Here is a 20,793-nt window from a genome sequence, read left to right on the forward strand (position 1 = left end):
AAAATTTTTATTTTATACTCCTTACAAGTGTATAATTTTTTTTATATACTAATAACAGGTCCCACAAATTAGAGTATTCATGACAACACTTTAACTTCAACGTGTTTATAAATTTATGACAAGAGCACCTATAGAAAAGCGCTCATGAACAGAAGTTGTTTCTAGAGAAGCAATCCCAAACATGATCTGACTTTGTTATTATGAGAAACTTTTGTACATTATTCCGTAAGTTTACTAATTCACGTGTTATCGTCGATAAGCTTAATTTGTTATGAATTAGGATATAAATCAAACTGTTATAACATGAGTGAATTGGTAATAGCACATGAAAATAAGACAATCTAAGAGTAAGCAACTGAAAATGATAAAGTTTCCTAATTGTATCATTATGAGAGTTTTAGAACTTTAGCGGAAAGAAAAAATAAAGGAAGACGAGATACACAACATTAAAAACTCAATCAAGAAGAAATCGAACCTTGAGATTTTGTTTGAAGGAGTTTAAATGAATGAGATCTGAAGGAAAGAAGAGTAGTAAAAATAGAAGATATTCCAACTATAAAAAGGAAAGTCCTAATCTAAAAAAACTCAAGTTGGACATAGTACAAAGCCAACAGGTTATGAAGAGACCGAAAATCTGTAACATGTTAGAAGTGATCGAAGGTATATATGCTTGACATCCATCAATTCAATGTCACTTGAACCAAGGTGTGCTGAATTTTGGAGGTATTGCAATATCAACAAGTTACAAGGTGATCAGAAGTCTGCTCAACATCCATTGTCCGAGTGCTTTGGCGGAACTATACTAATCAAGAGGCAAGAGTTTAATTATGTATATATATGTTCAAGTGCATGAGCTTCAACATCCACACTTATACAAATTACAAAGGACTATATATATATCTGGTAACGGAGCAAACATCATCATAAATTAGAGCTAATTGGTCATATGATTTTAAATATTTTAATTAACATCCTGTTGTATAGAAAATTGATGTCAATTACATTCCTAAGGGGTGACAACCACCATCGTCAACCTAATCAGAAGAAGGGCGGACAATTATATGTTTCAAAGGATTCGCCACTTCCTTTCCACCGCCATGCGTAATGAATTCGGCAGGTGAGTGGTAGATGCCATGGCAAACGCACAGAATCTGGACCTGGCCATTGCGAGCATAAAGAATTCCTTCTATCTGTCTTCCCCCTTCTCCGGTGGTTCTCACTGAAACCATTTCGTCCCCATCATTCTGGGGAACACTTCCACTGGAATGTTTGACCCTCTTTGAGGGATTTTCAGATGTACTTTGTGAAGGGACAGCCTGTTTTGTAGCGGTCGCTGCAGAGGAGGCTATCGGTGTAACATCCCTTTGGGAATGCAACGTCTGAACACTTATCGCACCTGCATGGAATTTACACAGTTCAAATCTTTGACGAAGAAAGTACATTTAAGAAAACCATACGAAGATGAATGTCACAGGTCAAACAAAGTCAAATCCTCTGTACATTTGAATCTGAAACTAGCGAGTTGTCTCAAAATGTTATTGCTCTTGTTGCTATATAAAATGACATGACTTGGCTAAAGTCATGAATGCATTCTTGTAAGCAATTGGGATACAAATTCTAACGAGTGGTTTTAGAGTACTTGGAATTGATTCTGCAAATACAATTTATTTAACAGATGTTGAGGAAAGCTAGAACGATATGCATCATGATATTGTACACAGATATAATTTGTTAATTTGAAATTGGATAAACATTTATGAGACATGGATACGAGTTTTATTAAGAGAAATCATGCACGTTTTTTATCCTTTACTTTTCAAGTCAAAAACAAGAAAGAACCGAACTTCAACATATGATCACAGAAACAACATGCAGATAACATAGTTGAACAAGAATTTGAATATAAAAACTATATGTTCTCTCAAGGTATCAAGGGTCATCAAGGTTCTCCAATTTATGTGTCTGTGCGTGTAGCTAGATCTATAACATCTGTATACATCTAACAAATTTACATATTAGGCTGTTAAACCGTCTAAGATCTAGTAAAAACTCTTTTATCAAGCACGCACCGAAAAGTTATAGTCACAATGGTGAATGGAAGGTGACAGGAAGTTAAAAAACTAGCAAGTATATATAGGGGAAGAAATTCCTAAATTATTGATCAAAACTATTACTTTATGGTCAAGAGACCAACTAACCTAGACTCAAAACATGAATTATTTTGTGTGATTTGTAAGTTTCATAACAGTAAAGTTTTGGAATGTCACTTGCACATTATGCGTAATAATACATATAACCAGTAACTAGGCAACACTACATAAGAATTTTTTTTGAATTAATTACTAAAATGGACTGTAAAGATGAAAATTTTGATTTTGATTAGGTTCTTTATTGGGTTTATATGTAACGCTGTTATATTATTTTGTCTATACGTTGTTGGATAGACTTTTACTTAATATGTTTCAATATGCAATTAATTAGTTTTATTTTTCCATTTAGTTCATTGTGGGATACAGTCTGCCCTAATTTTTTGTCGGCATTCGAGTGTTTCCCATATTCGATACTTGTGTTCACCAATCATCGTGATCTTTAACATCGTTGACTAAGCATAAGCAAAAGAAACCTAGATCATCTTTCCTCGTGGACGGCGTAAATTCTCTTGTCGTTATATCACTTTGCTACACGTTTCATGACCGATTTGAATGTACCAACCACTTAATCGTATCAATTACCCTAACGACCAAATGTTATCAATTACTCTAATTGCCGAATCATATCAATTACCCTAATTAACTACCCAATCATATCAATTTTCCCCTAACGAACCGTATCAATTACCCTAGAAAAATGCTAAAGAGACCAAATTTATAAACCATTTTGTCGACCATATGATGTGGCAGTTGATGGTTAGACTCATTTTTTAATGGTTTAGATAAGAAATCCAAACATTAACCGTCAAATCATATATGGTCTACAAAAGATGGTAAAAAAATTTGATCTCTTTATAGAATTACTCATTACCAGTACAATTACCCTAACTTACCAAATCGTATCAATTTTACCCTAACGACCAATCGTATCAATTTTACCTAATGCCCGAATCGTATCAAGAACCCTATAACTACCGAATGCACAACATTCTCTTCCATGAACCAATTCCAATACTTTCAATAGAGACCTTCCAAAGACAATTAGGATTTTCTACTTTCATTTTCAACTAGTTAACCAGTTCCTCTTTGAGCTACCCAGCACACCGTGGATATATCTTTGAACCAAACAGAAAATCATATAAAAACACACACACACACACAAAAACAAATACTATCTTTTTGTTTCAACATAAAAACATGCAAAAATCGTATGACAAGATCAAGCAATCACAACTTAATCTCAAGCTAAACATTAAAACGGTAAACAAAAAAGAACATATATAGACAAATTATTACCTTTGAATATTGATGTGTGGCTTACCCTCTGCAGCACGAGACACAGTGAAATATCCCTCCTCCTTGTAATGATAGACTGTATCCGAGGCCCCGGCACCGATAGAAGCACGAGACGCACTACACACCGCAAGAGCTGTTGGAGCTGCCGGAGCTGCTACAGCCCTAGCCACCTCCGGCAAAGCAGCTAGTTGCTGGCTCATCTGCCTCTGAGCTATCTTCTGTTTGGTCTCCCGCCTTCTCGAGGCTAGAACGTCCTTGGGCCTGATCGGCCGCCTGAGCCTAGGTTCTTTTGGGAGAGACCTTGCCCTCGGACGCCGTATGGAACGAACTGGAGCAGCAGCCATCTGCGGGGTCGTTTGGGGTTCTTGAAGCCTCAAGACTTTGGCCTCCGTGGAGAACCGGTCCAGAGGGCTTTGGTTGGAATTCTCGGAGTAAATCCCGCCGAGAGAGAATTCCAGGTTGAGGTCTGGGATCTGGGAATCGGCGATGTTATTTAGCATGGCGGCGTTGTGGGGTTGAGAAAGGTTGTCTCTGTTTGCGGCGGCCATTGCAGATAGGAAGTGAGCAGATTGGACTGAAAAAGGATTTGTTTAAGCCACCTCTTCTGCGGCAAGAAAAAGCAAAAGTTAGGGCAAGGCATGAAAATTTTGATTGCATGGTTTTTGACAGGAGAAAATTATAGATACAGAAAACACTACGAAAAATGTAATTTTTGACCCAAGTTTTGAAACTGCATGCAGCAAGAAAATGAAAAGAGTGAGAATTTCAGATAACCCAGAAACCCCAAAATTTAATCTTTGACCAATTTTTAAAACCCATAAACGGTTACATGGAATTTTGAAATTACCATTATAAACTCAATCTTTAACCGTAATTTTTAGAAAATGAGAGAGAGAGAGATGAAGCAAACCCAGATATGATTACAAGGGTTTTTAAGAATTTAATCTTAAACTAAGTTTTAGAAAAGAAAAAAGAAAAAAGAAAAAAGAAATATATATGTACAGAGAGAGAGAGAGAGAGAGAAATGGAAAAAAAAAACCCAGAAAGGCAGGCTTACAAGGGTTTTGTGACAGACTGGTGCTCCTGCAACCAACTTCTCTCTCTCTTTCTCTCTCTCTCTCTGCAAATACAGAACTGCAAAACTGATGTGAGAGATTTGAAGCAGGGTAGGGGGGGGGGATTTATATTGGAAATCGGTGAGGAAAAGGGCTTGAAGGTATTACAGTGGCTGCATTTCTCAATCTCCACGTGGTTACAAGAGGAGAGCACAGTGTTGCAAAGAGACTGGTTCACATTTTCTACGGTAACTCTTTTCATCCCTCTCTCTCTTTCTCTCTCATCAGCCTTTGCAATTTGCAGCTCCATGACTTTGCTCCTCTCCCACCACCTGTAACTCATCTTAGCTGTTTCTGCGTTTTCCTCTTTCTCTTATGGATTTTTGCTTGTAATTGTGAGGATAATTGAGTGCAATTTTAAAAAGAGGATTATTGCCAGGGCGACTATATATTTTTTTTCAGGTACTATATGATGTGGCAATTGACACATATATATCAACATTTAATGAAATAATCTCATTAATTGACATAACATATACATATCATTTGCCATATCATATTTACATGAATGTGGTAAAAAAATATTCATGTCTCCCTAGCATTTTCCTTGCGTTACTAGCACATAATGCTACGGTGGCAGTCTTCACATGCCATGTAAAATTTTCTCGTCCTTCAACTAAGAGCAACTTATATGAAACTAGTTCACCCGTCACCTCATACACAAAACTTCCACACCTTTCTCTCACTAGCACATAACACTACGGTGGTAGTTGTTTGTGCCATGTAAATCATTCTTGTCCTTCATATGAGAGCAACTTATATGACACGAATTCATCGTTACCATGACGTTTCGACCTAATAATGCTTTGTTATGAGAAATATTCATCTATGCTAATTCATTATTGAGACTTTAATTACATGACGATAAATCTGCTTTATGTAATCGTTTTCCTTCAAGAGGAGTGGAAGTTGGTATGGATATATTGTTTCTGCGTTGGCTTTGTTTGCATTGTTATGAGGTACGTCTGAAGTGTAAGAGGAACTTGTAACGCATTTCGTAATTCCCAATGCTATAGCAAAGCCATCCCCACTTGAAGTTTCACTATTTTTTTATGGGATAATGCTATTCACACACATTTTTTTACCTCTTACATGTTCTTATCAGTTTTTTGTCATTGATCTTATTTAATTCATTTGATCTGATCGACGGCCGAAAATTGAGAAGGGCCATGTGTGTAAGAAATAAAAATGAGTGTGGATAACCTTACTCTTTTTTTAAGATATTTGTTCACACCTTTTTGCACCTCTTTAGGAAAAAATTAATTCAAACTCGTTCAATTCAATTTAATCTTGTCGATAAAAAGAGATTTAGACAAGTTAATTAATTTTCATAATTTAAAAAAAAAAAATCTCTAATTTACACCCAAAAAAAAGTTTGAAACACGGTATGAAAATGTTAATAAATTGTCTGACCAATTGACTAATTCAAATTTACTGCATAACGGTCAAGAAGTCTTTTTAGTTTGAAAATTTCATCGAACCCAGTTTCATTTATTCATTCAACAATAACATACCTTTAATATATTAAATTGTGAATTAAATCGCACATCTTTTCTTCTTCATGTAGCAATATAAATTTTGTATTGAGGCACGCAATGTTAGTAATTATCAAGTTAAAACGCAAAGCGTAGTTCTAATTAGAAAAAAGTCTAAAATCTCTAAAATAATTTTACTAATTAATTAAAATTCACAATTATATATATTTTTTTGACAAATAATATTCACGATTATATAAATCATAACATTTTGTGCAACGAAAACACACCACCAAAAACTCGACAATCGATGACCTTCAGATTAAAAACCCGCGGCGAGGAATTGAGAGGATTCTCTCTCGCTGTCTCTCAGATCCGATGTGACAAGTGTGCGCCATGCGGCAGCAAGGTGCCAAGTCAGCGAGGCGGGTCCCGTAACACCCCAACAAGTTGTAGGGGCCACGTGATGCACCCCGGGAACGGACCACGTCATGGGGGTTGTTGTGTCGGTGCTCCGCTGTCATGTTGCATGCGCCGCGGGCCAAGATCTCGCGCCATGCGCCCGGAGCACAAGGAGTCTCGGACCAACGGCTGCCAAGTGGAGATAAAAAGTCGGGAGTAGGATTATTTGTTCTCCTTCCACATTTTTTATTTTGTTTTTTTTTTAGGTAAAAAATTAATATTTAAAATGTTGACGTGATTTAATCATAACCGTTTAAATAGAAATGAAGAGAAGATGAGGGAAAAAAGAGAGGAGACTTATACTCAAAAAACTCGATGGGGAACAAGGTCTTGTTTTTTTTTTTTTGGAGAACACAAGGTCTTGTTTAGAATTGTATTTAGAAGGGTGAAAACACTTTTTTGATGGCAAATCAATCTATTGAGTTGTTAATGAGTACCTGTTAAGATCCATTCAATTTGATATCATCGTAATATAGAGATGAGATTGGTAGTGATGATGACGGTGTAAGGTGAAATCAAACTAAATAGATACCCATTAACAACCTAGAGTTGATTTATCATCTCTAGCCTTAAAGTGCATTTTAAAAAAATAATCTCAAACGAGTCCTATTTTAAAAGATGTTTGCAAAAATTGAGATACTAAGAGCATATACGAAACCCACCAATTAACAATATGATTTGGTGGCAAGTATTTTTGAGATACTAAGAGCATATACGAAACCCACCAATTAACAATACGATTTGGTGGTAAATAGTGAACTGCCTTAGTGGTTAAGACCATCCTCTTCAACGTCCAAACCCTCATTCTCCCCTTAAAGTAGAAATATCGCTCATATACATGTAAATAAGATATCTGAAGTTTGACTCCCTTGGAATGCGACAAATATCTTTTCCCTCAATTGGATAAAATACTCGCTTGGATTACCTATTTTTCTTATTTGTAAATTGGCCCCATAATAAATGACCCAATGGGTCTAATTGATCCGTTCTTCACCTTCAAACTCACTTGCAATGGCGCTCCGGACCACTCAAACCCCTAATGCGAACCCTAAAGCCCATTGAAGCCAAAGCCGACGCCCTAAGATGAAACTATCTTATAACATCCAGAGATTCTGTGTTCGAAATCTCATCCACCAATATCGCTTGTATCAAAAAAATTCTCTTCACCGTCTAATGGTGAATGAGTTGCATGGAAATCAAATGAATACGCAATCGATAATCAGCCATTCAGTATATGAAAGTTGAGTAACTTCATTCATCTCAAAAACTCTCCAATAGAACCACATTCTTATGTTTTTGGAAACACATTTAGGTAACTAACATCGACACGATAAAAGTAAACAGGGAAACCCTGTAACTTAACAGAGTGCTAAACAAATCTGCAAAAGCAACAAAAGGAACCGTACAGAACTTGCTAAATAAGATGGCCTACGACATATTGGTAGAGCTCATATAGCCATCAGATCACCATAACTCCTCATTAGCAGAATCGATCCTGCAAACAGCCCTGCAGCACGCAGCAATTTCTGCGAGATAGAGAACACACTTTTAATTCTCTTGTCTTATCATTTTCTAAACAAAAAAAAAAAAAGATGAATTTATGACTTGTATGAGTGAGATAACCATCCAGCATCTATGCAAAGCAAATAAAACTCGCAGTTCCGAAAGAATAGAAAGGTTTATCTACAGTATAAAAAGGTCGTACCCAGTGCACAAGGCTCCCGCTTTACGCAGGGTCTGGGAGAGGTGAATGTCGGCTAGCCTTACCCCCATTTATGGAGAGGCTGCTCCCAAGTCTCGAACCCGAGACCTACCGCTCATGGGCGAAGGCTAAAAATATAAGGAAAACTAATGAAGAGAGCTTAAAAACTTTGAGTTTTAACGATAAGGACAAAATAAAAGGTAAGGTGAATAGTACTAGGATTGACTTTTTAGTGTAAAAATATGGTTTTTCGTTAAAGTGAACAGTCCCGAGAGCTTTTCATTAAAGTTCCCAAAAATATACAAGGCAACTTTCCTCATATCTAAAGTATGTGAGGAAAAGCTTTGTTTGGCCTCAGGTAGAAATTTTCCACCACACAAAGATCAAACATTAAAGAGACAGTGAGACACGCATGACTTAAAAGCACATCTATCGTTATAGGCAAAAGGCATCGTAAATCGATTAGGAAATTATCCCATCCATGTACCGTAATGTTAATAACTAAATTTCATGTCTTTCCTGATCTAACATAGAAGGCACATTTTCTTCCACTTCTAAAGTTCCTAAAACTAACATATTAAGCTTACGCAACAACAAAAAGCACGACACGATCATACAACGCTGATTAGTCATTTAGTGATATCAATTCAAATACACAACACCTAAGAAAGTCTGATTACAGGACACTTAAATGAACCGTTAGTAACCCCTGTACTTGAAAACCCCGCTTTCCATTAACAACTTCGTAACAATAGGCAAATAACAGACTAAGTTTTTCTCCAATGTGGGATAAATCTTGTGCGAAAGCTGCAGGATGCGAGTGACCAATCAATCACGCAATACCGCTGGTTGCCCGGCCACTCACATCCCGCAAATATTACACGATGACGATATCTGTCACACACTGGAGGATTTCAGCATAACAGAAGTCCCGAGAACATCCATGAATCGCAATCACAAGTCATTGTATAGCTATAAATTCTAATCCAAACAAATATAAACTTTCCCACAACCTATGGACAAAACATACAAAATCATATACATATATATGTAGCAAATTATGCGGAAATTGAAGCCAAAGGAGAAATTAAAATCAAGATATTCCAGATACAAATTCTTGAAGCTTCGATCAAAATTGAAAAGTAGGAGAGTATTTGAGAGATTACCATGTTAAGAGCCCACTTCTCCTCGTCGTGATACTGCGACTGCAAGAAAAATTTCGCCTTTTCAAGTGAGACGTTGAAGTCCGCCATTGATGTGTGGAGAGGGAGAGGGAGTTTGGGCGTTAGGGTTTAGGTTTGGGGGTTTTGAGAATTGGAGGGAGCTCAATGGGAAAAGAATGCGACCGTGCGAAATCCAGTTAAAAGGGAGAAGGCAAGTGACGAAATTACCAAAACAACCGCACTCACTCAGTTACTCATTGCAAAATTAAAATAAATAAATAGACTGTCGTTAGTACTACGATCTAGTGAACCCATTTTTCTCATTACAAAATTAAAATAAATAAATAAATAGAGCAACATTAGTACTGTGGTCTAGTGATACCCATTTCACTTGTAGGCGAGAGGTTTTGGGTTCGATTTTCGCCAAATTTGAATCACATTATCATAGCTCGGCCATTGTGAGGCTTAGCCTTTCTCATACTCTTTAGTGTAAATAATATCGCCTGCTAAAAAATAAATAAATAGATAAATAGGGTAATATAAAAAAAGGTTTGGTACCTGATTCGATTAGACGATTAGAGTCTAATTGGTCAAGTCAGTGTGTATGTCATTTTACACTCGAGAATAAATCTTTATGATTAGTTAATTAGAGTGGTTAAGAATAAAATATTGCATTGTAAAGACATGATCAATTTTAGTTTAACTCTCTCAACTTTAACTCATCAAAATTTTCAGTACCTATGTTTTGGATTTAACAGTTTGATACAACAAAATTGGGGAATCTAAGTTCAATGTTAGGTTGTCACAATTAAATCTGTCAATAAATGATGTGACTTTTTATAATATGATATAAAAATTCATAAACATACATTTTTTTCCTCTTCCTACATGTCATTATTTAATTTTATTCGTTGTTTTTATTTAATTGATTCAATTTGATTATTTGAGGACTATAAATCATGTGAAATTAGATTCAAATAACAAATATAAAAACAAAAACTCAATTTAAAGATTAAAAAAAAAGGAAAAAAAAAAGCTAAAAAAAGGTAGAAAGCTACTGTCTACCAGCCTCTCTCTTTCCATCCAGCGGTCCACATAGTGACACGTATACAACGAACCTGATCTTCCTTTTTTTGGAAACACGAACCTGATCTTCCTTGTCCACTAATTTAAGCCCAAACCAAAGCCTTCCTCAAAGATTCAATCATCGCTCTAAAGACACACTGACACAAAGCGGGGGAGAAAAATGGAGGCCGGAGCATTTTGCAGCAGCGCAGGAGGCGTACATTTCACTTTCAGAGCGGCGGCGGCGGCAAAAGGGGGCAACTTTGCTTCTTCCCCTCCCCTCCTCATCCAATCCATGGCTACCCAGAAACCCATGCCTTCAGCTACCAAAACACTTAGCTCCAAGAAGGTGGGTACTTTTCTTCTTCTCTTCAAAATATGTTTGTCGGGTTTTATCACAGAATGTCTCGGCCCTCGGTGGTATTAGAGTAGAATCATTCGTTATATATATCGTAATTTCTTTGGTTAGTATTCCGACGTGGGATTCTTTATGCATTGCAGAATTCATCTGTGAAGCTACTAACAAGGGTGGAGCAACTGAAGCTACTGAGCAAAGCGGAGAAAGCCGGCCTGCTATCCACGGCAGAGAAGTCCGGGCTCTCATTGTCGACGATAGAGAAGCTAGGGTTGCTCTCCAAAGCGGAGGAATTCGGAATCCTGTCAGCGGCCACCGACCCTGGAACTCCCGGGGCATTGCTGAGCTTAAGCTTAGGACTGCTGGTTTTGGGTCCATTTGTTGTTTATCTTGTGCCTGAGGATTCTCCCTTGGAGATAGGGTTACAAGCTGTTGTTGCTTTGGCTGCAGTAGCTGGTGGTTCAGCTGCTTTTGCTGCATCAAATCTTGTATCCAGCTTGCAGAAATCAAATTGAAATTTGATGAGCTTGGTCTATCTCGGGAGAGAGAACTTGCTTGCACTGAGATGCCACAGTGACGATGTCCTAAGCCAATCATGCACTATCGTGTGTTTTTGGCTTGGCATACCGACACAGTGACATTTTCGTTGCATGAAAGCTTGTCTCCTCACTTGGGACGAGACCCTCATTATTTTGGCCCTTTTGTGTAACTGTGAATGCTTTAGATATATCTATGAAAAAATGGAGATGAGAAATTTCATGACCGAAATAACATAAATATATAGATCTGGATTCATAGAAGTACGTTGAACTAACACAACTTGCTCATGCCGTGTAAGCTCTACGAAAATAATCTAAAGATAAACATAGGTTATCCAAAAAAGGAAGGGGAAAAAACATGAATCTTCGCAGAAACTCGAAATTTAACAAAAAACCTAAGTTTCTAATAGCTCAATACAACTCTTTTATCCGACAAATTGCAATTGAAGGAAAAGAAAGGGAAGAAATAGTGACCCTCTTGTGTGCAAAAAAATTGTCTATCCACCACTTTCTCTCAAAAAACATTAAGTAGGGGGAAAGGCAATGCGGTTTCCCCCACCTTGACGCCCACCTCTTCCATTGGAACTCCCCCGCTGATAACCATCTCCACTGCGTCCTCCCGAGCCCCTGGCTCGCCCAGAAAACTCACCCTGGTTTCTGAATTCATTCCTGCCAAAGCTACGGCCACCACCACCATAGTTCCCACGACCCCTGAAATTGTCATTCCGATAGCCAGCTCTTCCTGAAGTGAACCTCCCTCTCCCACCACTACTAACTGAACAACCAGAAGTTTCGTTAGCTTAACACTATTTAAGAGGAGTTATCTTTTACCTAGCAACCTTCTATAAACCCCAGCTTACCTCGAGTTGATGTTCTCTTTTCCTCAATCACTGCTAGGCGATCCCCGATGGTGATAGGTGAGGCCTGCAATGATTTTCAACGAGTTCACAATTGAATAAACATACAATGATACAAGATACATAAACATAAAATGGCACCCACAACTATGAATAAACACTTTAGTATGAGAATCCAATCAAACTGCACTTATATTCCAGTGAGGTTGTAAACACAAAAAACACTGGAGATTATAATTTTCTATCACTCAAACAACAGATCTAGGATTCTAGGGACACCAGTAGATATTCACGAGGGACAATACCTCCATTTTCAACTCCAAATTAGTGTCCATGCTGTTTTTTATCAAGAAAACAAAGATGTCTTCATGTTAATGCTAATGAGCAAATTATCTTTGGGCCTTGTGGCCCCTCCTAACCGAAAATACAAAACAAAATGTCCTCGAGCCAATATAAATGACTATAATATATCTACAGTTTTGAACTAAACGAGCCAAACTGGAACACTAATTGTAGGCTAAAAACCAGGCCCTTGGAATTTGACAAGTGGAATATGAAAGTGAAGCACATTACCTCAAGTGCACTTTGCATGGAACTCAAGCTTTCAAATTCAACGAAGCCAAAACAGAATCCTTGCTGCTAGAAAGACAAATATATGAACTGTAAGGTTACACCAAAGAATTATCAGTTGGATCAGGAAGTGAATTATACAAACGAAGAATACCTTACTACTCCTGACTTGGATCCCATCACGCTTAATAGGCCCAAACTTCTTGAACTCCTTCTCAAGTTGTCCCACTGTTGCATCGTACGGCAAATTCCGTACATGTATGGAGTAACCTTCAGGTGCTGTAAAGAATAAATTGTAGATTAGATTATAACCCATAACACGAATAAGTTTGATCTTGCTGTTTGCATGACAATAAATAGCTAACAGATCATGCATCATTCATGAAAGAGTAAATGCGAGCCCAAAACTCAGGCGAGTGTTAAGGTAGTTAACTGAGCAACCCAACCATTGAAAGATGAGTACTATTTTTGTTTGAGAGTAAACAAAGGCAGAAAGCTCAGTATTATTTACCTTCCTCATGAGTGTTACTGCTTTCAGGGGCAGCGTCACCTATAGGAGCTGATGCCTCTGGCGCAGGAAATGGTTTTGCAGGACCAGCGGATTGATGATCACTGTTTGCAGATACTGTCCTCACAGTGCGGGAAACCACGCGGACAGGACTGGCTGTGCTTTTCTCCAATAGCTGAAAAGTAAAAGCACGCCAAAATCAGTTGACGCGAAAAGTAAAAATACTTTCTCCTAAAAATGTCAACTATGAGCCTTAACGCACAATTGATGCATATGATTTCTTTGGAGCATCCTCCTGAGTTTCAGGGGCAGGATCAGGGGTTGGTTCAACTTCTGCAAGACCTCTATTCTGACTTGCAAGAGCTGGGGGCTCAGGCTCCACAAGCTCATCTTCAACAACCGATCCTTCGTCATTATCTGAAGGATCACAAACTTCAGCACCATTATTGAGATCTTCTTCCTCAGAGGGAGTAGCAGGGTCCACCACAAGATGATCGGGAGCGTGAATAGGCTCTGGACAAACATAAAAGCAATTTGAAAATGACAGGCAAAGCAAATCACAAAAAGGTATAGGAAGAAAGAAAACTAATGTTAACCTGGATCTGCTGTCACAATAGCTTCTGGAGCACTTTCATTGACGCCATTGACTGAGGCAGTATCGGTCGGCAATGATTCGTTGTCCTCAATATACCTAAAAACATCATTCAATACATAGTAACCTTTCTCCTGTGGAGCTAGAAAGAATGTCTGTGCGAATTTTCTTCCCACATTGTCCTTTCCAGTCAAGCATCCAGTCACAAGAACAATCACCCCTTTCTCATAAGACTCTTGAGAGTCTGCTGTTTTTATTTCTGCCGTATAGTCTCCATAATTTAAGGACTGAATTTTTTCACTTATTGCCTGTTCCAATAGATAGTGCAATGTTAACAAATGTAATATTTATCATCAATAATTATCATTTATAATAAAAATTCAGGATTCTCAATTCAGTTTATATCCAAGGCCAAGAAGTGATGCAGAATTTTTCAAAATTTTTAAAACAAAAAGTTTGGTCTGAAAAAGGTCATGAATTTGATTCATTAAATGCCTCGCTTTTTATACTGTAACATGTTCAACATGCAATATACCAAAACTTTCATCATTTCATGACTAGAGCACTGGCCATCTGAATCAGCCACCAATCATATAAAAAATGTTACCATTTAGGCCGGTTATAATTGGTCCATAAATGTCTAAATTTGGAAGCATCAAATAGACATCCTGTCCATGTTTGTTCAACATGCACTTAAAGAAAAATTTAATACAACAATGTATTATGGAAAAGCTGCCAAATTCATGTTCAACCATTGTAAAATATATATTTTTCTACATGCTTGCTACAAATTAAACTTCTTTAATGCATTAAAGTGAAAAACTGAATTGGAAACGTAAAGAAAAAAAGTTGCCCAATTCATGTTAAGCCATACAAAAACAAAAAGTCAAATTTCGAAACTTGTTATGAAAATAATCTTTCTGTCAAAACCGAATCATGAGCATATTCCAACGTATCTAAGGCCTTGAAGTAGAAACTGCATCATGAACATATATGAACGAAAGAATACATACTTGCATGGTTGTCACTGTTGTCATATTGCCCTTGGTATCCGGCCTGCTTAGTGAGCTCGAATCCTGATAAAACCTATGCACCAGCTGTGGAGATTGGTGAAGAATATGGTAATATTGCTCCACGAAGGCATTGCCAACAAGTTGGGCACTGGGAGCAGGGGCAGGAGTCGCTTCCTGCATGACTATCTACGGAAAGTTTAAAATATGTACTAGTAGTAAAAGAATATATTGACGAAACTACTAAGATGTTAAAAGAAAATTACAATAACAACAAGAGACAAAAAGAAAGAGATACATTGTGAATATCGTATATGTAACAAGATAATCAGCAAAGTAGCAAAGTAAAACTACAATACAAAAATCTTATAACAGGATAAGCATACAGGAGCACTGTAAGCGCCAGATTAGAGTGCAAAGGCTTTGTATTTGAGCTCATAAGTTAAATTACTATGAGCTAAAAGCCTAAAACAGTTTAGGAGATTCAATCACAAGTATAATATCACAACCACACATTAAAATCATAACCAACCAATAAAACAATCAATACACTGAAAACATAAGGCAGATTAAAGCAGTAAAAGGTCTAGTAAGATTTGATAATGAATATACGGGCATAACCAATGACACATTTGGGATATCGTTTTTGTAACAAGAGAATCAGAAAATTAGCAAAGAGTCGTAATAGCTATGCTACGAAACTCTAATAACCTGATAAGTACGCACGACACGAACACTTTAAGTCCAAGTACTACAAGCACTAAGAGCAAAAGGCTTTGTCTTTGAGCTCATAAGTCCAAGTACTACGAGCTAAAATTGTTTCGAGTACATAAGTGTAACATCACAATAATACAAACCACACATTAGGAACTAATACATGCTCAAATTGCGGAAATTCGCAAACTGATTACAAGCAATTTCGAAAACCCAGAAGTATTTATTCATGTTATGGTAATCCCAATAAAACCCAAATGGAGCAGACCAAGTGAACTTGACCAAACAACAAAAAGGGTCATCTGAAAAACTGAAGCAGCCCAGAACTTAATAATCATACTGATAAACAAAACAATATCTAATTACAACCTTATGAACCCTAATTTAGAAAAATACGAACAGCACAGAAATTGATTAGCACCAACACCAAAAGCAATGATGAGATTTAATTGCGAAAACATGATATTAACAGATCAAATCACTATAATATGTTGACAAATAAATAAAATAAAATATGAAATTAACCAGCAGAGGCAGTCAACTGTAAACATAAAGAAAGTTGGATTCGAGAGAGGAATCTGGAGTACCTGCTTGGCAGTGATCTGAGCTTTAGAGAGAGAGAGAGAGAGATCTGTGGGCTGAGAGGAAGCAAAGTGAAGCTGCAGAGAGAGAGAGAGAGAGAGAGCAGTCCTTGAAGATAGGAGGGCAGAAGAAATGGGGGAAAGATGCCTCAAGATGCCCAAGGCTGAAGCTTTTTATATGTTTGGTCAGATCACAAGAGAAAGAGCACCTTCAGGAATAAATAAATAAATAAGGAAAATTATTTTAATTTTGGAATGAATGTGAAGTCGACGATATGTGTACAGTGTAATAAAGTAAATAAGACATAATATTTACAAAGTTTGGCAAATATGCCTACATCCTTGGGACAATAGTAATACTTTCTTTCATTATCTAAAATAATAGGAATACAAAATAACTCTCACTATTTTCTCTATTCTGGCTCACTAATAATTTCTTCTGCATCTCTCTTCTTTCCTCTTCTCTCCCTTCTACTCCATAACTCCTCTTTCTTTCCTCTCTGTGTTTTTCTCTCCTCTCTTTCTTCTTCTTCTCACTTCCTATGTATGCTCTCGTTTTATTGGCAAAGGATTACTATAGCAATACTATTCACTTTACAAATTTTTCTCAAATGAATAGTGAAATAGTGCGCATGAAGAGTAACTAATCCGTTTTTCTTCATTTGAATAATAATCGATCTGATTTTTCTTTGGATGAATAATTGCAAACTATCTATATAGGCTCTCCACATATGATATTACGACAAGAATAAAATTATAAAAAAAAAACTTTTGGATCATTTAATTTGAAAAAAAAATATCACTTAGTGTTAAGGTCTAACCGTATTTCTTAAATTTAATTTATGGCGAATTGATTCGCTCCGCTTATTTAAAGAGAGATGAGAGAAATTGAGAAAAGAAAGATGACTTTTTTGGCCACAAGGAGCAGCATCGCTGACGGGATGGTGTCGTTGGTGTTACAACGTACATTATTGACCCACACTATTTTTGGTTTGCTTGGTTTTGTATTTACACTATATTTTTTACATAATTTTTGACACACACTTTTTTGGGGTCTATTTTGTAATGCATTTTAAAAATCCGAACTGTTTATCTTTTAGATCTTCATAGATCATCTAAGCAAAAAATTAGACAATTCAAAAATCATTAAGACATTTATTTGTAGTGAAGAAAATAGATAAATACGGTTCTATAAAGAAACCCTAAACCCTTAATACAAGAGTCATATGGTTTCAGATTTGAGTAATTTTTTGTAGACATAATCTTTGAAGAAATACATAATAAAAAAATGAGAGGAATTTCGGTTTGGCATGTTCTCACAAAGAATCTGCTCAAAATTGTATATAACTAAATTATATTAGTAGAATATAGGCTTTTTATTCAAAATGGTCCATAAGATTTGCATCATCCATAAGTTTGGTCCCTGAGATTTAAAATCAATAGAAGTAGTCCCTGAGATTGTCCACTATCCATGATTTTGGTCCTTCCACTGAAGCTTTTGGCCGGAAGTTTGGGCAATTTTCAAAGCTTCGTAACTCAATCGTTTCTTAACCAAATTCGACCCATAATATATCAAAATGAAGATAGGAAAGTAGAGAATAAGATTATAAGCCCAATGGTTACTGGAGATAGTCGGAAAATAGCCTCAAAATTGATTAGTCCGAGGAAAAACTGGAAAACTCGCCGGAAACTGAGTAAATTTTAAACGTTTATAACTTCTTCAATACTCAACGAAATTAAATGATTCAAAAACAACAATCATACTTCTCGACGAGAAGAAGAGAATGGTACCTTTTTTCAACAGCTAAATTGCCGTAGTTTGGCCGGAAAAAGGCTCGAAAGTTGCCGACTCGTTTTTCAACAGTCACTTTCTAGCCGTTTTCCGACCAAACCACAGCGAGTTAGCCATTAAAAAAGGTACCATTCTCTTCTTCTTGTTTAGAAGTATGATTTTCGTTTTTGAATCACTTGATTTCGTTGAGTATTGAAGAAGTTATGAACGTTTAAAATTTACCCAGTTTTCGGCGAGTTTCTGGCAAGTTTTCCAGTTTTCCCTCGGACCAGTCAACTTTGAGGCTATTTTCTGATCATCTCCAGCAATCATTAGGCTTCCAAATAGATATAATATTATTCTACACTTTCCTATCTTCATTTTGATATATTATGGGTCGAATTTGGTTAAGAAACGATTGAGTTACGAAACTTTGAAAATTATCCCAACTTCCGGCCAAAAGCTTCAGCGGAAGGACCAAAATCATGGATGGTAGACAATCTCAGGGACTACTTCTATTGATTTTAAATCTCAGGGACCAAACTTGTGGATGATGCAAATCTCAGGGACAATTTTGAATAAAAAGCCTAGAATATATATATATGCTCCTGTATATCTTATATACCAAAATTTTATTCGTTAAATTGTAAGTTTAATGATAAGGTAATTAAGAACTGAGTCCAAAACTTTGGTAGTAGTAGATTCGATGCATACTATATTTTTTTAGTGTTCTTGTAGTCTATTGCCACTCTTTTGCTAGAGTGACACGGGTCGAGATTTTTTCCTAATCTCTTTCATTTGGATCTTCTGAATTCTTTGGTTTTTTGCGTTCTTCGATGGGTTCTGGCTCCGACAGCCGACCCATCATGCCTACACCATCGTTTTCCGACCTTTAGTTGCCCAAAACTGGAATCAAGTCCTCCGATATAGGGAGAGAAGAGAATAGTGAGCAGAAGAAAGAAGATGAACAAAAAAAAAGTTAATTAATTCCCGACTTTTCATTTTTGATTGAACGGATATGATTGAAGAATTTGAAAAATCTGAATGGAATGGATCCGGAGAGGATCTTATTTCGAGTGGCACGACCACCTAAATAGTTCAATCATATTAAGTTTTTAATTCGTTAAATTTTAAGTTTACCGATAAAGCAATCAAGAACTAAGGACAAAAGTTTGGATGAGGAAATTTAAGATTACTAAAGAATTTTAAAATGATGAAATTTTATTTTTTAGAATTTGTGAAGTTTTTTGTTTGGTTAACTTAAGGTCATCTCCAATCGAGGGCTGGCCAGATGGCTCGTTTTAGCCCTCTGGTCCTCCAATATATTAATATTTTAATGAACAATACATGGTAATATTTGCCTCCGTCTCCAATCGAGGGTTAAAGGCCCATATGACTCGTTTTAGCCCTGTCATAAAAAACCATCTCCAACCGAGAGCCAAAAGGCCAAACATAATTTATTATTTAAAAACTACCACTTAAATTCAAATCCAACGGCTAAGTGACGTCAGCTAGCCGTTGGATTTTATTTTTGCTATAAATAGGGTGGATATTGGGCTATAATTCACACAACTTTGAATTCAATCTATTTTAATTCAATCTCTTTCAATTCAAGTTTGCAATGAATTCCAACTTTGGATCCTCTTCGTATTCCAACTGGGGGTCCTCATCCAATTCCAAATTGGAAGAAAAATGGGCGCAAATGAGACGAGAAGATAAGGAGTATGATGAAGAAGTTCAAGTAAGGCGCAACAAACAAAACAGAACAGTAGCCATGGTTGCGGCCATAATGTGTCAGCCAATTGAGGAACAACCTCAATGGGGTGGCTCCATTGCTGGTCACTCTTACAAACCACGAAACAAAGCGATGACGCATGCCAATCTGATGAACAACTACTTCAACCCCAACTCGGTGTACATATAAGAGGATTTTAAATGTCACATCCAGATGAGGTGTCATGTTTTCAAGCATTTACTTCATGATGTCCAGCAGGTCAGTCCATACTTTCGACAGAAGCGGGACAGAGCAAGCCGCCCTGGTTTCTCACCTCATTAGAAGGTTACTGTTGCACTCTAAATGATGGCCTATGACTCTCCAGCTGATTTGATAGATGAAACCCATGGTATGTCTAAGTCTACATGCCTTGATACTCTTGAACAATTATGTGACACAATTGTTCAGGTTTACAAAGATGAGTACCTTTGCGAGCCAAATTAAGAAGATATGAATCGGCTCATTAGCAAAGCTGAAGACCGTGGGTTTTCGGGTCCCACCAGATGGAAATGAGGCTTTAGCGGAAGGTCGAGAAAACCAACTTTTGTGTTAGAGGCAATTGCCTCATATGACACATGGATTTATCATGCTTTCTTTGGAGTCACTGGATCCCAAAATGATATTACAGTTCTTGGGCGTTCACCTCTCTTCAATCGCCTAACAAAAGGTAAAGCAGCTCAACTTGACTACTACATCAACGACCGTCAATATAATATGGGGTATTACTTGGCAGATGACATCTACCCAAAGTGGGCAACACTTGTCCAAGCAATTCCAAACCCTAGGAATGACGCGGAAAAGTTGTTTACCTTACACCAAGAGGCATACCGGAAAGACGTTGAGAGAGCTTTAGGTATTCTACAAACATGGTGGAAGATCATCAGCGAACTGGCAAGAGGGTGGAGTCGAGAAAATTTGGACTTCATCATGATGTCTTGCATCATGTTACACAATATGATAGTGGAGGATGAGCGAGATAGGTATATTGATGAAAAGTTTGATGACGACCAAGAAGATCCAAATAGGTCAAGAAAGGCTCGTGCAAAAATATATGATGGACCTAATTTCCCTTTCAATCTAAGAACTGGTAATAT

The 20,793-nt window shown here is 37.0% G+C and overlaps 4 protein-coding genes across 7 annotated transcripts; 1 reads left to right on the forward strand and 3 right to left on the reverse strand.

Moving 5' to 3' along the window:
- Positions 1 to 1,034: 1,034 nt before the first annotated feature.
- On the reverse strand, positions 1,035 to 3,994 carry LOC126625789 (ninja-family protein Os03g0419100-like). Its single transcript, XM_050294868.1, has 2 exons — positions 3,472 to 3,994; positions 1,035 to 1,396 (listed from the first exon to the last, which is right to left on the reverse strand). Exons 1-2 carry the CDS (start codon positions 3,992 to 3,994, stop codon positions 1,035 to 1,037), a joined length of 885 nt encoding a protein of 294 aa, XP_050150825.1.
- Positions 3,995 to 7,731: 3,737 nt separating this feature from the next.
- On the reverse strand, positions 7,732 to 9,547 carry LOC126625792 (mitochondrial import receptor subunit TOM5 homolog). Its single transcript, XM_050294873.1, has 2 exons — positions 9,367 to 9,547; positions 7,732 to 8,024 (listed from the first exon to the last, which is right to left on the reverse strand). The coding sequence occupies exons 1-2, from the start codon at positions 9,451 to 9,453 to the stop codon at positions 7,947 to 7,949; spliced, it is 165 nt and encodes a 54-aa protein (XP_050150830.1). The 5' UTR covers positions 9,454 to 9,547; the 3' UTR covers positions 7,732 to 7,946.
- A 1,019-nt stretch (positions 9,548 to 10,566) lies between these two features.
- On the forward strand, positions 10,567 to 11,537 carry LOC126625791 (uncharacterized). The gene is made up of 2 exons (XM_050294872.1): positions 10,567 to 10,777; positions 10,930 to 11,537. Exons 1-2 carry the CDS (start codon positions 10,610 to 10,612, stop codon positions 11,296 to 11,298), a joined length of 537 nt encoding a protein of 178 aa, XP_050150829.1. The 5' UTR covers positions 10,567 to 10,609; the 3' UTR covers positions 11,299 to 11,537.
- Positions 11,538 to 16,344, reverse strand: LOC126625788 (nuclear transport factor 2-like). 4 transcript variants are annotated; one of them, XM_050294865.1, is made up of 9 exons: positions 16,161 to 16,344; positions 14,863 to 15,044; positions 13,854 to 14,157; positions 13,520 to 13,770; positions 13,261 to 13,432; positions 12,904 to 13,028; positions 12,753 to 12,818; positions 12,183 to 12,246; positions 11,538 to 12,097 (listed from the first exon to the last, which is right to left on the reverse strand). In XM_050294865.1, exons 2-9 carry the CDS (start codon positions 15,040 to 15,042, stop codon positions 11,847 to 11,849), a joined length of 1,413 nt encoding a protein of 470 aa, XP_050150822.1. In that variant the 5' UTR covers positions 15,043 to 15,044; positions 16,161 to 16,344; the 3' UTR covers positions 11,538 to 11,846. The 4 variants fall into 4 exon arrangements, with proteins under 4 accessions (XP_050150822.1, XP_050150821.1, XP_050150824.1 ...); XM_050294864.1 differs by having other exon boundaries at positions 14,863 to 15,048; XM_050294867.1 differs by having other exon boundaries at positions 12,753 to 12,815; positions 14,863 to 15,048; positions 16,161 to 16,343.
- Positions 16,345 to 20,793: the final 4,449 nt, after the last annotated feature.

Source organism: Malus sylvestris, chromosome 6 (genome assembly GCF_916048215.2).
Source record: "Malus sylvestris chromosome 6, drMalSylv7.2, whole genome shotgun sequence".
Classification (NCBI taxonomy): Eukaryota; Viridiplantae; Streptophyta; class Magnoliopsida; order Rosales; family Rosaceae; genus Malus; species Malus sylvestris.

Excerpts from the sequence above, each read along its gene's own strand:
- LOC126625789 (XM_050294868.1), bottom strand. The coding sequence starts at position 3,994 with ATGGCCGCCGCAAACAGAGACAACCTTTCTCAACCCCACAACGCCGCC. Across the intron at positions 1,397-3,471 it reads TGTGTCTCGTGCTGCAGAGG|GTGCGATAAGTGTTCAGACG; the intron begins GTAAGCCACACA and ends AATTCCATGCAG.
- LOC126625791 (XM_050294872.1), top strand. The coding sequence starts at position 10,610 with ATGGAGGCCGGAGCATTTTGCAGCAGCGCAGGAGGCGTACATTTCACT. Across the intron at positions 10,778-10,929 it reads AAACACTTAGCTCCAAGAAG|AATTCATCTGTGAAGCTACT; the intron begins GTGGGTACTTTT and ends TATGCATTGCAG.
- LOC126625788 (XM_050294865.1), bottom strand. The coding sequence starts at position 15,042 with ATGCAGGAAGCGACTCCTGCCCCTGCTCCCAGTGCCCAACTTGTTGGC. Across the intron at positions 12,819-12,903 it reads TCCAAGTCAGGAGTAGTAAG|CAGCAAGGATTCTGTTTTGG; the intron begins GTATTCTTCGTT and ends TTGTCTTTCTAG. Across the intron at positions 12,247-12,752 it reads CCATGCAAAGTGCACTTGAG|GCCTCACCTATCACCATCGG; the intron begins GTAATGTGCTTC and ends AAATCATTGCAG.
- LOC126625792 (XM_050294873.1), bottom strand. The coding sequence starts at position 9,453 with ATGGCGGACTTCAACGTCTCACTTGAAAAGGCGAAATTTTTCTTGCAG. Across the intron at positions 8,025-9,366 it reads AGAAGTGGGCTCTTAACATG|AAATTGCTGCGTGCTGCAGG; the intron begins GTAATCTCTCAA and ends TCTATCTCGCAG.